Below are 15,582 nucleotides of genomic sequence, written 5' to 3'. Positions count from 1 at the left end.
AGAGAGAGAGAGAGAAGAAAGAGAGAAGGAGAGAGAGATGAATACATAGTACCATTACAAAGGTCATAACCCCCATGTCAGACATGAGACAGAGAGAGAGAGAGAGAGAGAGAGAGAGAGAGAGAGAGAGAGAGAGAGAGAGAGAGATAGAGGAGAGCATGAGAGAGAGAGAGAGAGATAGAGGAGAGCATGAGAGAGAGAGAGAGAGAGAGAGAGAGAGGAATACATGGTACCATTACAAAGGTCATAACCCCTCAGCCCCTCCCCTCTACAATCCAAAGTATTGCTTCCTCTGCCCTTTTAAGAGACGGATCCTGGGTCAGTGTCGTGGTGACACGTAGTTCAGACCTAAGCCACCGTGTCACACAGTGGAAGGTCAAAACGTTCATGTGCGCGATGGAGCGATATGGCCAGTGGACTGGAGACGATACAGTCCACCGGCACGCACGTTCCACCAGCCTCACATCTCCTTTTTACCAGGACGACTGTTGCACAATGTTTGAGCAGAGAGTGGGAGGAGAAGGGCAATGGTAAGAGGGTAAGGGCACATCAATAGTGCAGCGCAGGGACGCCGCTGAACATGGAGGGAGACGAGAGCGAGGGCACTTGGAGCTCTGAGCTCTCCTCCTCCTACAAGCTCAGCTAAATGAGCCCTTTCACTACCACACTACAGAGTGTGCATGTGTGTGTGTTACATTATTGAAGCGGACTGTGTGTTATTGTGCTGTACCCGTATGATCATATGCATATGAAAAAGAGGTGTGTGAATATCAGAATGTATTTATATTGTTTTATGTTCCTTGCCTGTTTGATATTATGTGGACATAGGTCCATAGGTGTGTGTGTGTGTGTGTGTGTGTGTGTGTGTGTGTGTGTGTGTGTGTGTGTGTGTGTGTGTGTGTGTGTGTGTGTGTGTGTGTGTGTGTGTGTGTGTGTGTGTGTGTGTGTGTGTGTGTGTGAGAGTGTGTGTGCATCTGATAAATGACCTGGTAATACGATACATATCAAGACATACAAAGATATTGCGATTTGATTATGTCAACATTTGAAACTGTTGTAGAAATGATGGTGGCCACTGTAACTGTCGGTAGTGTGAGGGTTAACCTTCTGTAGTGTGGCAGTGAAAGGGTTAACCTGCTGTTGTGTGGCAGTGAAAGGGTTAACCTTCTGTGTATTGTCACAGTGAAAGGGTTAACCGTTTTGGTAGTCCGGCAGTGAAAGGGTTAACAAGACTATGGGGCTTCGTTTCCGGCGTCGACACAGGTGTATTTTGGCAATTTGGTGCCGGCACCAGGCAAATTCTTTCCACTTTTGTGTCTGTTCGTGGCTCGAAGAGAATCTGCTTGTGCCGAGACGGGTGGGGTCTGCTAGTGCTGCACAACTGTGGTCTCCATTTTGGCATAAAACCACGCTTGTGTCTTCGCCTGCTATTTCCGTGACAGTAGTCTAGGCGAGGGCGCACGGGAACATCGATCAAGCTCCAAAAAGTCGTTATTATTGATGTTAGACTGCATTTCATCCCACTTTGAAGTAACTCTGTCAACTTAATGGAAACTTATTATCAGTGAATCACAAGAAGCTATGTAAGCTTTACACTTGTGGTTATTGAATTCATGTGTGGATGAGGATCAATCGATCAACGCATTATTACACATCATGGTCCGCATTCCATAACAAGTATTCAACCTAAGATAATCGGATGCAACCATGAGCACAATGCACTATAAGAGAAAAGCACACCCGAGGACTGAGGAGAGTGAGGAGACTAAATTCACAGACGGTTATTGCTCATATTCAAACATATTTTCAATCAGTTTACAGTACACACCTCAGGGGTGTCTTCCTCAGGGGTCTGCTGGACTGACTGTGAGAGGACTGAGGACTGTCAAATGTCAGATGTGGACTATTATAGTATACTGTGCTGGCTGGAAAAGATTTACACTGTAGACTATATATAATTGAGCAAACATTCTCTTTGACAGGAGACACGTTACATCTTGTGAGGTAGGCCAGCCTGTAGAATGATTATCTGCACGCTGCCTCCTATCTAGGTTTGGAATTCGAAGCTTCGGGGCCGAGATTCGATTTTAATTCGAAGCTTCGAGATAAAAAAAATATATATATAATTAGAAATTGTATAATTTTTTATTACAATTTTTTTTGGGACTTGTACAGCACTTTGTTCAACTTAGTCAGTGCTGTAACGTTTAAACCTTTTAAAATCTTAGACAAACAAAACACTTTGCTTTCATGAAATATTGTAAGCCGTCATTTGAGGCTTTATAAAAGCAGCACAATGAACACAAATCTGTCAGTGCCGAGTCCGACCTCATCTTAAATAACAAACAGCATTGCTTGTTGTAATTAACAAAGAGAGGCAGAGTTGATTTAGCAAAAAAAAAAAAAAATCATATATATATTTTTTAATAATCTAATTTTATTTTGCATATTCGAATCCCATGCCCATCGAACGAAGCTTCGAAGCTTCGAAGTATTTAAGATAGCCCTACTCCTATCATTTCAACTTTTTGTTGGGTCAATCTATGGAGATCATGAATGCTCTTAAAAATTATAACTGAATGAATGAAAATGACAAATTTCAATATGCTATGGATCAGAAGTGTATGACACGAAAATAAACGATCCATTCATTTATAATCGGATGACACGGATAGAGCCTGATATACAATATATAATTATCTACATTTACATTCACATTTACATTTTGTCATTTAGCTGATGCTTTTATCAAGAGGGACTTACAAGTTCTGTACGACAAGTGAGCAGGAAGGGTACAACTCTTTCAGATAAGTAAAAATGATCATCAAACAGTGCTGAAACTTGGGTGTTGCAGTGTTGAGTGCATAGTAGTAAAGACTATTAGTATAGTAGGAAGAGTGCATGGTTTAAGACAGTAAGAAGGTTCGTGTTTTTTTCTTATTTATCTAAATGCACATATAGCCATTGGATCTCTTTGGCCTTGGTTGAAGTTATTCTGATAATAATAATTCCGGTCCATAGTGTTCTTAAAGGGAATGAGAGAAGCTGATTTGATTGGTCATAATTGAAGACAGCCCCAACTCTACCTGCTAATAATGTATTCCTCCTACTCCAACCTCACCTGTTAATAATGTATTCCTCCTACTCCACTTATTAATAATGTATTCCTCCTACTCCAACCTCACCTGCTAATAATGTATTCCTCCTACTCCAACTCCACCTGTTAATAATGTATTCCTCCAACCTCACCTGTTAATAATGTATTCCTCCAACTCCACCTGTTAATAATGTATTCCTCCTACTCCAACCTCACCTGCTAATAATGTATTCCTCCAACTCCACCTGTTAATAATGTATTCCTCCAACTCCACCTGTTAATAATGTATTCCTCCAACTCCAACCTCACCTGTTAATAATGTATTCCTCCAACCTCACCTGTTAATAATGTATTCCTCCAATTCCACCTATTAATAATGTATTCCTCCTACTCCACCTGTTAATAATGTATTCCTCCTACTCCAAATCCACCTGTTAATAATGTATTCCTCCAACTCCACCTATTAATAATGTATTCCTCCAATTCCACCTATTAATAATGTATTCCTCCTACTCCAAATCCACCTGTTAATAATGTATTCCTCCAACTCCAACTCCACCTGTTAATAATGTATTCCTCCAATTCCACCTATTAATAATGTATTCCTCCTACTCCAAATCCACCTGTTAATAATGTATTCCTCCAACTCCAACTCCAACTGTTAATAATGTATTCCTCCTACTCCAACCTCACCTGTTAATAATGTATTCCTCCTACTCCAACCTCACCTGTTAATAATGTATTCCTCCAACTCCAACCTCACCTGTTAATAATGTATTCCTCCAACTCCACCTGTTAATAATGTATTCCTCCAACTCCAACCTCACCTGTTAATAATGTATTCCTCCAACTCCACCTGTTAATAATGTATTCCTCCAACTCCACCTGTTAATAATGTATTCCTCCAAATCCACCTGTTAATAATGTATTCCTCCTACTCCAACCTCACCTGTTAATAATGTATTCCTCCTACTCCAACCTCACCTGTTAATAATGTATTCCTCCAACTCCAATTCCACCTGTTAATAATGTATTCCTCCTACTCCAACTCCACCTGTTAATAATGTATTCCTCCAACTCCAACTCCACCTGTTAATAATGTATTCCTCCTACTCCAACTCCAACTGTTAATAATGTATTCCTCCAACCTCACCTGTTAATAATGTATTCCTCCTACTCCAACTCCACCTGTTAATAATGTATTCCTCCTACTCCAACTCCACCTGTTAATAATGTATTCCTCCTACTCCAACTCCAACTGTTAATAATGTATTCCTCCAACCTCACCTGTTAATAATGTATTCCTCCAACTCCACCTGTTAATAATGTATTCCTCCAATTCCACCTGTTAATAATGTATTCCTCCAACCTCACCTGTTAATAATGTATTCATCCAATTCCACCTATTAATAATGTATTCCTCCTACTCCACCTGTTAATAATGTATTCCTCCAACCTCACCTGTTAATAATGTATTCCTCCAATTCCACCTATTAATAATGTATTCCTCCTACTCCACCTATTAATAATGTATTCCTCCAACCTCACCTGTTAATAATGTATTCCTCCTACTCCAACTGTTAATAATGTATTCCTCCAAATCCACCTGTTAATAATGTATTCCTCCAACTCCACCTGTTAATAATGTATTCCTCCAACTCCAACTGTTAATAATGTATTCCTCCAACTCCACCTGTTAATAATGTATTCCTCCAACTCCAACTGTTAATAATGTATTCCTCCAACTCCAACCTCACCTGTTAATAATGTATTCCTCCAACTCCACCTGTTAATAATGTATTCCTCCAACTCCACCTGTTAATAATGTATTCCTCCAACTCCAACTGTTAATAATGTATTCCTCCAACTCCAACCTCACCTGTTAATAATGTATTCCTCCAACTCCACCTGTTAATAATGTATTCCTCCAACTCCAACCTCACCTGTTAATAATGTATTCCTCCAACTCCACCTGTTAATAATGTATTCCTCCTACTCCAACCTCACCTGTTAATAATGTATTCCTCCAACCTCACCTGTTAATAATGTATTCCTCCTACTCCAACCTCACCTGTTAATAATGTATTCCTCCAACCTCACCTATTAATAATGTATTCCTCCAACTCCACCCGTTAATAATGTATTCCTCCAACTCCACCTGTTAATAATGTATTCCTCCAACTCCAACTCCACCTGTTAATAATGTATTCCTCTAACCTTACCTGTTAATAATGTATTCCTCCTACTCCAATCTCACCTGTTAATAATGTATTCCTCCTACTCCACCTGTTAATAATGTATTCCACCTACTCCATTTATTAATAATGTATTCCTTCTACTCCACTTATTAATAATGTATTCCTCCTACTCCACCTGTTAATAATGTATTCCTCCAACTCCACCTGTTAATAATGTATTCCTCCTACTCCACTTATTAATAATGTATTCCTCCTACTCCACTTATTAATAATGTATTCCTCCTACTCCACCTGTTAATAATGTATTCCTCCAACTCCACCTGTTAATAATGTATTCCTCCTACTCCACCTGTTAATAATGTATTCCTCCTACTCCAACCTCACCTGTTAATAATGTATTCCTCCTACTCCACTTATTAATAATGTATTCCTTCTACTCCACTTATTAATAATGTATTCCTCCTACTCCACTTATTAATAATGTATTCCTCCTACTCCACTTATCAATAATGTATTCCTCCTACTCCACTTATTAATAATGTATTCCTCCTACTCCATGGATATTATTACCAAAAATAACATACATTGGTTGGACACAGATGTAGGCCAGCGCTCTTTTGCTTGCATCTAGATCCACAAAACAAGAGATGTGCTGTCAGGTATATCCCATGAAAGATATTCCAGAAGCTATTCCACACTAATTGAAAGTGCTAGAGGAAAGGTCATGGGGTCAAATTCAATGGGTTCATCTAGGGGTCATAAAAACAGAGACTGGGAGGAACCAAGACACAACTCTCCCTGCAGTAGCTACTTCCGTCACCAGCTCTGGGAAAATAAGCAGACCTGTGACTCTACGAAATTAATGGAGTGAGACGGAAAATTGCTTACACCAGTAAAAGTGGAGGAGGCTTATTTGATTGAGCAAAATATTTGCCATGTTTAGGGTCTTAGAAATACATTTACATTTTAAACTCGGAATGTCATTCAGCAGATCTTTTTTAAAGGGATTTCTGTTATATTCTGGGTGCATACTGTTGATGAATTTCACCTCTTTTGATGATTTACAGACACCAAGGGTAATTTGGCTAGTTTATTTTAAATTGACATTGATTGACAGATTGATATTTAATAGTTTTGCTTAATGACGTGAATAACGTGTGTTGTGTTCTCAGTGAGGACGTTGCCTCCTATTCATTTTCACAGCTGAGTGCCCTCTTCCTACAGTATATGACCATACATTTTTTTTTTTTTTTATCCACTTTTTCTCCCATTTTCTATATTTTTCTCCCATTCCAATTTCGTATCATCCAATTCAACCCTCCCCTGTCACGAACGCGGTTTCTTGCCTCCCACAAGCCGGCTGCAATGTGGACTAAGTCATACATAGCACAAGTCCCCTCCGGTACTTGAGGTAACAGCAGTCGCATCTTTTCACCTGCGCAGCTCGATCTCTCAGTGGCGAGGAGTAACGCGTGGGAGGTTCACGCTGCCCCCGACACTTCCTGATTCTACTGCGCAGGCGCACCAACCGACCTGTAGGAGTCGCTGTCCACAACGCCCGATCCCCACCCATCAGTTTCCTACCCCCTAATACTACCAATGTGTATTAGTATGGACGACCAGCTAAACTGAAAGCAAATGTGGAGCGCTGGGCTCGAACAGGCGAGCCCAGCGTCTCCAGATTTTGTGGCGAGCGCCTTGCCCACTACACCACGTAGCCGCCCATGACCATAACATTTTAAAGGATTCAAATGAAAGCTATTGGAGTTATCATGTTAACAACAAAGCTAAGTTAAGCAGCTAGCGGTGGCACTCGTGGTAAATCCACAATAGCAGGCTAAGTTAAGCAGCTAGCGGTGGCACTCGTGGTAAATCCAAAACAGCAGGCTAAGTTAAGCACTTGTGGTAAATCCAAAACAGCAGGCTAAGGCTGCGGTTACATTAGGGCCATTTCATTTAGTTTCATTTAGCTTTTCAGAACGCTGCGTATTGGCAGGCAAGTTAGAGTTAAGTTAGACGTCGTTTTGTCTCGTCTACTATATACATGTAGTACAATGCCGAAGCAGTAGGTGGCGATGTAGTTCAAACATGAAGGCCATTTTCCACCAATCAGAAAGGTTGAACGAGTCACTCCACATCCTGCTCAAAATCTCAGAAAGCCACCATCTTTATACCTCGCATGAGCCATTTAGCAACATAGCATTTATTTTTCAGCAAGAAATAAAGTGCAATAAACAAAAACAGATACATTCACTGTGTTCTGCCTCATTTGTTGATGACTTGTTGATGAAACAAAACTAACATCAACACAATTGACCACCAAGAGCGGAGTTTAGTCTCACAAAAATATCACCGATTTTGTTAGCTTACGTGCTAACATGATTGGGATATGCCATTATAACAGTATAGCATTGTGGCTAGCAGCGTAGTAACGTTAATGCTAGCGGAATGAATGGATGTAAACGTTATTTAACAGATTGCAGAATGGGTACAATACAATACGGCTCAATACAAACAATTGTTAAGGGAATGCAGACTGTTGTAGTTTGGAGTACTGGGTTCCTTATAACAATAACTTGACAACACATGATCTTAGTTTAGCCGCAGCTACAGGCAATCTGAGGAGGACGCAGCTGATATCCTGTATAGGTCCAGCCAGGGGAGAATTTGGCGTCGTTTCGCAATTATGCCACATCAATGTGGAACGCCGTACCCAAAGCTGTAAAGGAATGTGAATCCCTACCCACATTCAAAACCGCTCTTAAAGAGCACCTACGGGAGGCTGCAATTCGAAACTGCCCACCGTAAATGTCCAAACCCCCCCACCCCCTCCTAATAGACAGTCTCCTCCCCAACGCATGTATATATTCTCTCCCCACCGTATGTATATTTCTCTCCCACCCACCCACCCCCTCCTAATGTACAGTCTCCTCCACACCATATGTATATTATTCTCTCACCACCGTATGTATATTTCTCTCCCACCCACCCCCTCCTAATGTACAGTCCCCTCCCCATCATTTGTATATACTCTGTCAGGATCTATGGGTAACAGTACTGTATATTTGCATATCGTATATGTCACAAATGTAACAGTACTAAATACCTGTATGTCATGTATGTCCCTATGCCATACATGTCATGTATGTCATAAATGTCACTATGAATTGAAAATGATGTAAACAAGACAAACGTCTTTCTCTGGTCTGCATCCCCTTAACAATTGTGTGTATTGAGCCGTACTGTATTGTACCCATTCTGCAATCTGTTAAATAGAGTTTTCATTAATTCATTCATTCGGTGTTTACTACTGTGCATGTGCGTTGGGTAAGAACGGCTCCGTATCCGGCTTGCGCAAATTACATGGCACCATTGTCGGCGAGTTTCGGCGAGTTTCCAAAACGAAAACACCCTTTCAGCGTTGCCACTAGGAAAACGCGTTTTCCTCCCAAAACGGCGTTTTCCTCCCAAAACGGCGTTTCTTTTTAACTTGGACATGCAAATGTAATCACTCGAAAATACAATGTTGCTGTTTTACCCCAGTGTAACCATGGCCTAAGTTAAGCAGCTAGCGGTGGTGTTCGTGGTGAATCCACAACAGCAGGCTAAGTTAACACATCCTGCGCTAAAAACGTCGTACAACGTGTTTCAAGGTCATGCTAATTCTGCCATTCCACGGCGTACGACGTTATTGAGATCATATTTAATTTTTTCGCCATGTTATTCATAATTCCATCATGGAGCCTGGTCTGATGCAGTGGGATCCTGCACAACTCTGCAACGCTTCAATACTGCCGCCTGGTGGATGATCGGCGAGTTACAACCGGAAATGGATCTCTGGAGATCTCCGTGTACCTGGCAAATGCGTCCGGAACTCACATATTGTTACGGGACTCTAGACACACGTCCGTGTGTAGCGATCGCTGCCATAACGCAATAATCGATATGATTTGGGCGTTTATTATGATTATACAAACCGGAAATGGATTTAGGAGATCGCCGTCAAATAAGTGGGATCTTTTTCCTCCAGTCTCATCGGCGAACGGTAAGAGGACGCTGACGTCATTTTCAGCGTGAGTGTTTATTATTATAAATGCAAACTGCTCTGATCAATATATCACCCATACTACATAAAGCATTTACTGACGATCACGGAATTATAAACGACCCCCCCCCCGTTCATTCGCGCATGATAAGTCATAACGTTTAGGATCATGTACAGTTGAAATTTTTAATATATCGTGTATCGCCAACAAACAGCAGTTGATAATCTATATAGGCGTTTATGCCTATAAGTCACGTTCTAGGAATTACTGGAGAAAACGATAAAAACATATTTATATTCTAGACGGTATTTTCGTTTGAATCTATGAATGAAAAAGTATAACGTTCCTACATCCTGAACGATAGATAATCGATGTTGAATGGGCCATAGTAATGTCAATTTAGCAATACAATTTAAAAAGTTATAGCCCTGCAAAGAAGGTAAACATCTCCATAGACTTAGACTGGTGGCAGTGATCATACATTGATGGATAGAAGCGTGGCAGGGAATGTGTTAAGCAGCTAGCGGTGGTGTTCATAGTGAATCCAAAACAGCAGCCTAAGTTAAGCAGCTAGCTGTGGCGTTTGTGGTGAATCCACAACAGCAGGCTAAATTAAGCAGCTAGCGGTGGTGCTCGTGGTAAATCCACAAGAGCAGGCTAAATTAAGCAGCTAGCGGTGGTGCTCGTGGTAAATCCACAAGAGCAGACTAAGTTAAGCAGCTAGTGGTGGCACTCGTGGTAAATCCACAAGAGCAGGCTAAGTTAAGCAGCTAGGGGTCAGGTGTCTTGCTCAAGGACACAGCCAAGAGGAGCCTTAATCGGACCATTGAAACATCCCGATTACCAGACGACCGTTTACCTCCACCATCTGTTCTCTCCCCTCCAGGTAGGATTGCATCCAGCTCACTGATAGACTATCAAAACCAATTGCTTTTAGCTTGTCAATCAGAATGGTGTGATTGACAGTGTCAAAGGCCTTTTTTAGGTCCAGCATGACCATGACGCAGTATTTGCCCGCATCCACCTCTTGTTTGATGTGGTCGTTTAAATAGAGAAGGCATGTGTCAGTGGAGTGGGATGTTCTGAAGCCAGATTGGAATTCGTAGATTCGATTTTTTTCCGCAAGGTACTTTTCGACCTGTTCGTATACAATTTTTTCCCATGACTTTTTGATGGAGGTAAGGATAGAAACAGGGCAGTAGTTGCCTGGGTCTAATTTGCTGCCCTTTTTGTGCAGGGGTGTTACTCTCGCAATTTTGAAGTCTTTGGGGACGTGTCCCTGTTTTATGGAGAGGTTTATTATGTGTGTGATGACTGGGGTGATGGCGGCTGCTGAGTCTCTGAGGAATTTGGAGGGGATATTGTCATGGCCAGTGGCCTTGTTAGGTTGGAGGGCGCTCAGTTTTTTGAGTACCTCAGCTGTTGTTACCATTTCTAGTTTGAAATCGTCTTTGCGGACCCCTAGGTTTTTGTAGTAGGCTATGATGTGTTCTACCCCAAAATGCCCTGAGTGGAACGGTAGTTTGTTTACCAGTGTTGTGGCTATGTTTGGGAAGAAATTCTGGTTTTGAGTTTTTTACTGCAGCCTAGTTGATTATTGAGTAATTTCCAAAGTTCACGTGGTTTGTTTTTGTTTTCCTCAGTTTTGTCATTGATGAAATTCTTTTTTGCAGTTTTGATCATGGAGTTTACGTCATTTCTTAGTCTGTTTCTTTCCAGTTTGAGTTCAGTCACGTGGGCTTGGAGTTCACTGCTCGTGCTTTTGGTAAGCTTTGACTGACTTTTACGAAACTCAGAGCATTTTTTGTCTCTGGTTTTCATAGCGGCCAATATTTCGGAGTGCATCCACGGCTCAGCGCGGTTTTTTACCCTGGTGGTTCTTAGGGGGACCATGTTGTTTAGTATTGTTGAAAATTTGGTTTTGAAACCAAGCCATGTTTCTTCAACTAGTGTACCATTGAGCTCATCTGACCAGTCCAGGCTCTCCAGTTAAAGGTTAAAGGCCTCGTTAGAGTAGGTTTTGAGGTCTCTAGATGTGACTGTTTTGTGGCAGCCAGCCTTTTGTTTTAGCTTTTTGCGGGTACAGAATATCATATAATGATCACTTAACCCGCATGCTATAACCCCTTTATTGGAGATCTTGGACTTGTCAGAGGTCAGGATGAGGTCAATGGTAGATTGACCTGGTAGGGAGATAATTAGTATATGAAATGGAAAGGATGTGGCACGGCAGACCACTTGGAATGACGTTAAGTAAAAGAGAATAAAAAGAACATGGCTAACCGCTTTTCATCCGATTAATAACAGCGGATAGCCGGCTATCAAAATAACCATTATGCGCGTTCCTAATCCAAATACACATGTACCAAATCAAGATGTAGTTCACCTTAACTATCCTTTGTAGTAGGCATGACCCCACTTAAACATTACACACACACACACACACACATACACACACACACACACACTCACTCACCAGTGGGGCCATCATGCCCTTGCCTGCAGTGGGGATGACCACTCTGAGGTCGGCCTTGCGGCTGGCGATGGCCAGGTTGCCCCCGGGTGGTGGAGGAGACTTGGCTTGCATGACTTTCCCCACGCTGTTCCCGCCGGTGTGGCCCACAAATCCGTTCACTGGACAGACACAGAAACACAGGTTACACACAGGAAGCAGCTAATGTAACCAGGGACAAAAGGCGGGAGGTCACACAGTCCCGACCTGACAGTGGGGAAGTCGTGCAGTAGGTAGGTAGGCCTAATGTCATTGTGTAAGTCTACTGCGCTTTCCACGTCCGACTAAACTCTAGTTATTTGTTGTGTTCATCATTGCTATGTCGATTTATAATGACAAGCTGTCTTTCTTTAGGCCATTTTTAATTCAAGTCTCCAGGGAACCAGGGGACAAGACACAGACCACTGAACGGCAACGATTACTTCTCGAAAACTGACATTTCCACTTGGTGGCCAGACTACTATGCTGAGTGTGTATGTACAGTATGGCCTGGTTCCACAATGACTTGGTGGCATTCAAATCTAATAATTATATAAAAGTGGAGTGGTTAGTGGCCTCCACTCCAGAAGAAAAAGCCTGTGAGAGCCTATGTAATTATGGCCATTTGTTCTGAGAGAAAGCCATTGTAATTTTTGCCATTTAGTGGTCAGCGCTAGAGAGCTAGCCAGTGTTTACGCTCCGCGGGGACTTCCTGGATCCATACTCTCGTCAATGGGATGTGTGCGATGCTTGGTGGAATGCCAAGCGACGTTAGCGCGCCTCTCAGATTGCTTTTGCATTTGACACACGGCCATCTGCTTGCTCCGCGCTAGCTCGCCTGAATATCTTCCTCTCAGGAGAAGCGACATTTGAAGGAACAATGCAGCACTTTTACAGTTGGAGGTCATTCGGAGAGAGTTCCATTACTGGAGAGAAACGCTCATGAAATAACCATCGCCTCCTTCCGAATAATGTCTGGAACAGGGAGAGATTTCTGTGTTCATGCCTAGGTCTTTTGTGCCCACCTCACAAAAGTAATTTCCTGTTCGAGTTGTGTGAGAAGGAATGTGTCCAGGGTCAGCAAGGGTAGCATTCCACACAGCCAAGACCAGCCACACATTGGACAAGAACTCTCATATTATGTACAGTCGACCACGATACCTGGCTGTGTGTAAACACCTTATGATATTAATACACATTCATAATGGCACTCAGTTTTCTTATGTACTATACTGTATATATATATACTATATACTGTATACCCCTTAGCGAGCAAATACTGTTATAAATAGTGTTATACAGTATTTCCTAGCTGACCCACTCCCTATGTTAACACATTCGGGACGGGCCACGGATAAATCCGTGGTTCGGCGCCATGCTTAAAGGACCAACCACGGACATGTCCGTGGCAAGGTTGTTTTGGCTTTTATTCCATTTTAATAACCTACTCAAGGTCACCGAGCGGCACTGCAGAAGTACCCTACTCTTTGAATTCGAAAAAGTGCATTACCGGCCAGATCCTCTTAGGGGCGCTATCTCGATAATGCAGTGTTCCCTGTGGCAGAAGTTGTCTTGTTTTTTCTGGATTTCCAATGTAGTTTTCTACTAACCTGAAGCAATGCCTATAGCCTGTTACACGGATTACGTTTTGGGACGCGGATTTCACTATGCAGTAAGGGAATATATCATCAGCCAATGGACATATCGATCTACCAGATGGCGATCGATAACTGGGAAATGCTCTGGGTGATCCAACCGGCCCATGGTAAAATCTTTTTCACGTAAATTACACGCTGATCAGGCATTGTTTTGATAGCCATCCACCCGGTCAACGAATGTGGCTACTGAGGCTAACACGGTTATTGGTAATCAATAATCAGAAACGACGACCCCCCCCCCCCCCCCCCCCCTTCATGCATTCATGGTGGACCATCAATACCGATCATATGCAGTTTGAGTTTTAACTGTAGCTTCTGTATATCCGAAATGCCATTGGATTTAAAAACCTGTTCCACCCCAGGTGAAAATCTGCATAAAATGTATACCTAGGTAAATGGAATATTGCTCCACTTCTACAAGGGCTATTTGCATATTCTTGGTATCTAGGTACATCTATGGACCTCAGTGAATGTATTGTCAGTGTCAGAAATATTGTGTCTATTACTAGGCTTGCTTAAATTGTGATGAAACAAAGGAAAATATTAATTATGATTTTTCTTTTCATCTTTGACAGTGAATAACACCATGATAATAATGACCAGACTTAAAGAACTGCCACTGACCTTGTTCAGTACCCTCTTGAGATCATGTGTACAAAATATCTAAGGAAATTAATAAAGGGAAGATGATAAAACCGAAGGTTCTGTATATACAGTACTGAATTCTCCCATCCGGACCAATGCAATTTGAAATATTATTATAGAATATAGAATATATGCTTATACATTACCTTATTATAGCCAATTCGCACATTTATATATATATACATATAGTATCTTTCAAATGCCCGAGTTCAATTTGGATTTAGTATCACCAGGCATGCATAATAACAGATAATAATATCTACTGTAATCGACTGTACTTTTTTTTTATTTTTCTCACAGTGCAACCATTTTGAAACTAATTTCAGATCTAGTTGTTCCTATATGCTAACAATAGGGAGGAGAAACTAACTGCATTTCAATATTTATCAAATCGTTACCTTTTGTGGCTTATTATCAAGAATAATAACAGTTATTGACATATTCATAATTCAACTCTGAACTTTGAACCCCCATAGAACTTGAAGGGAAATGTAGTTTGGAAAAATGTCAACGCTGATCGACAGCTCTGAGTGCCCTCGACAAAATGGCCGCAAAGAAACTACAATTGCGTTTTTTCTAAATTTCCAAAACGGTCGCCGGCTCGGATTCAGCTCGGATTATACTTCTTCAAAACTAGAAGGTAAAACCATATTATGACACTTATAACCTATTGCTAACCTATTGCCAACCTAACGTTTTACATTCCACATGCTTTTGTGACATGTTTGTGATGTTAATACTTGAAAACGGTTGATTTTAAAATCGCAAATGATTTCCATCACTCATAAAAATATGGATCTATGATCATAATGGCAAAAGGGGTCGGTACCGACCCTGAGGGGTGGAACAGGTTCGTTAGTAGCTTAGCGGCCTGTATCTCGCCTTCCAGGAAATATCCTAGCCGAAATCCCTTATAACGCTTATATTCAAGACGCTATAAAATGAGAACGTATTGATGAAAAAATTATTTCTTTAAGCCATTTTGAAGGGACGGTTTATGGTCTCAATTGACAATGAGAATGGACAGATAGCAATATTATAAAGTATAGATTTAGCTCTACAAACAGCCCCACGGACTGTGCAAGTCTGTTTAGAAATGCTGGCCGTCTAGCATGAGATTAGACGCATCCAAATGGCCGGGAAAGTGTTAAAGGCTGACATACAGTACACAGTATACCATTTAGAGCAATCACACACAACTGAAACAACACCTAGCCAACGCGGATTACATGTAACGTTACACGCACACAATACTGAAGATTACTGTGAATAATAATAATAAAGAATAATAAATAAAGAAGAATATGGTAATTATTTAGAGACATACCACGCGGTTCGCTGCTTACAATGGTTCAAAGGAAAGACATTTCTCCAATAACACTGGTTGACATGGATTCATTAACACATTGGGGACGAAGCACAGATATATCCGGCTTTCGAATCCATG

General features: G+C 41.4%; 1 protein-coding gene across 1 annotated transcript in view; it reads right to left on the bottom strand.

Annotated features, from left to right (window-relative positions):
• Positions 1-15,582, bottom strand: part of LOC311246980 (myocyte-specific enhancer factor 2A-like) — a 137,182-nt gene that overhangs the window by 12,815 nt on the left and 108,785 nt on the right. Inside the window, exon 7 of the mRNA XM_084337253.1 lies at positions 11,818-11,975. Within this exon, the coding sequence (XP_084193379.1) occupies positions 11,818-11,975 (158 nt within the window). The remainder of the gene's footprint in view (positions 1-11,817; positions 11,976-15,582) is intronic.

This window comes from Notolepis coatsorum, assembly GCF_963971535.1.
Source record: "Notolepis coatsorum genome assembly, chromosome: 20".
Lineage (NCBI taxonomy): Eukaryota > Metazoa > Chordata > Actinopteri > Aulopiformes > Paralepididae > Notolepis > Notolepis coatsorum.
This window is presented reverse-complemented; position numbering and strand designations above follow the sequence as displayed.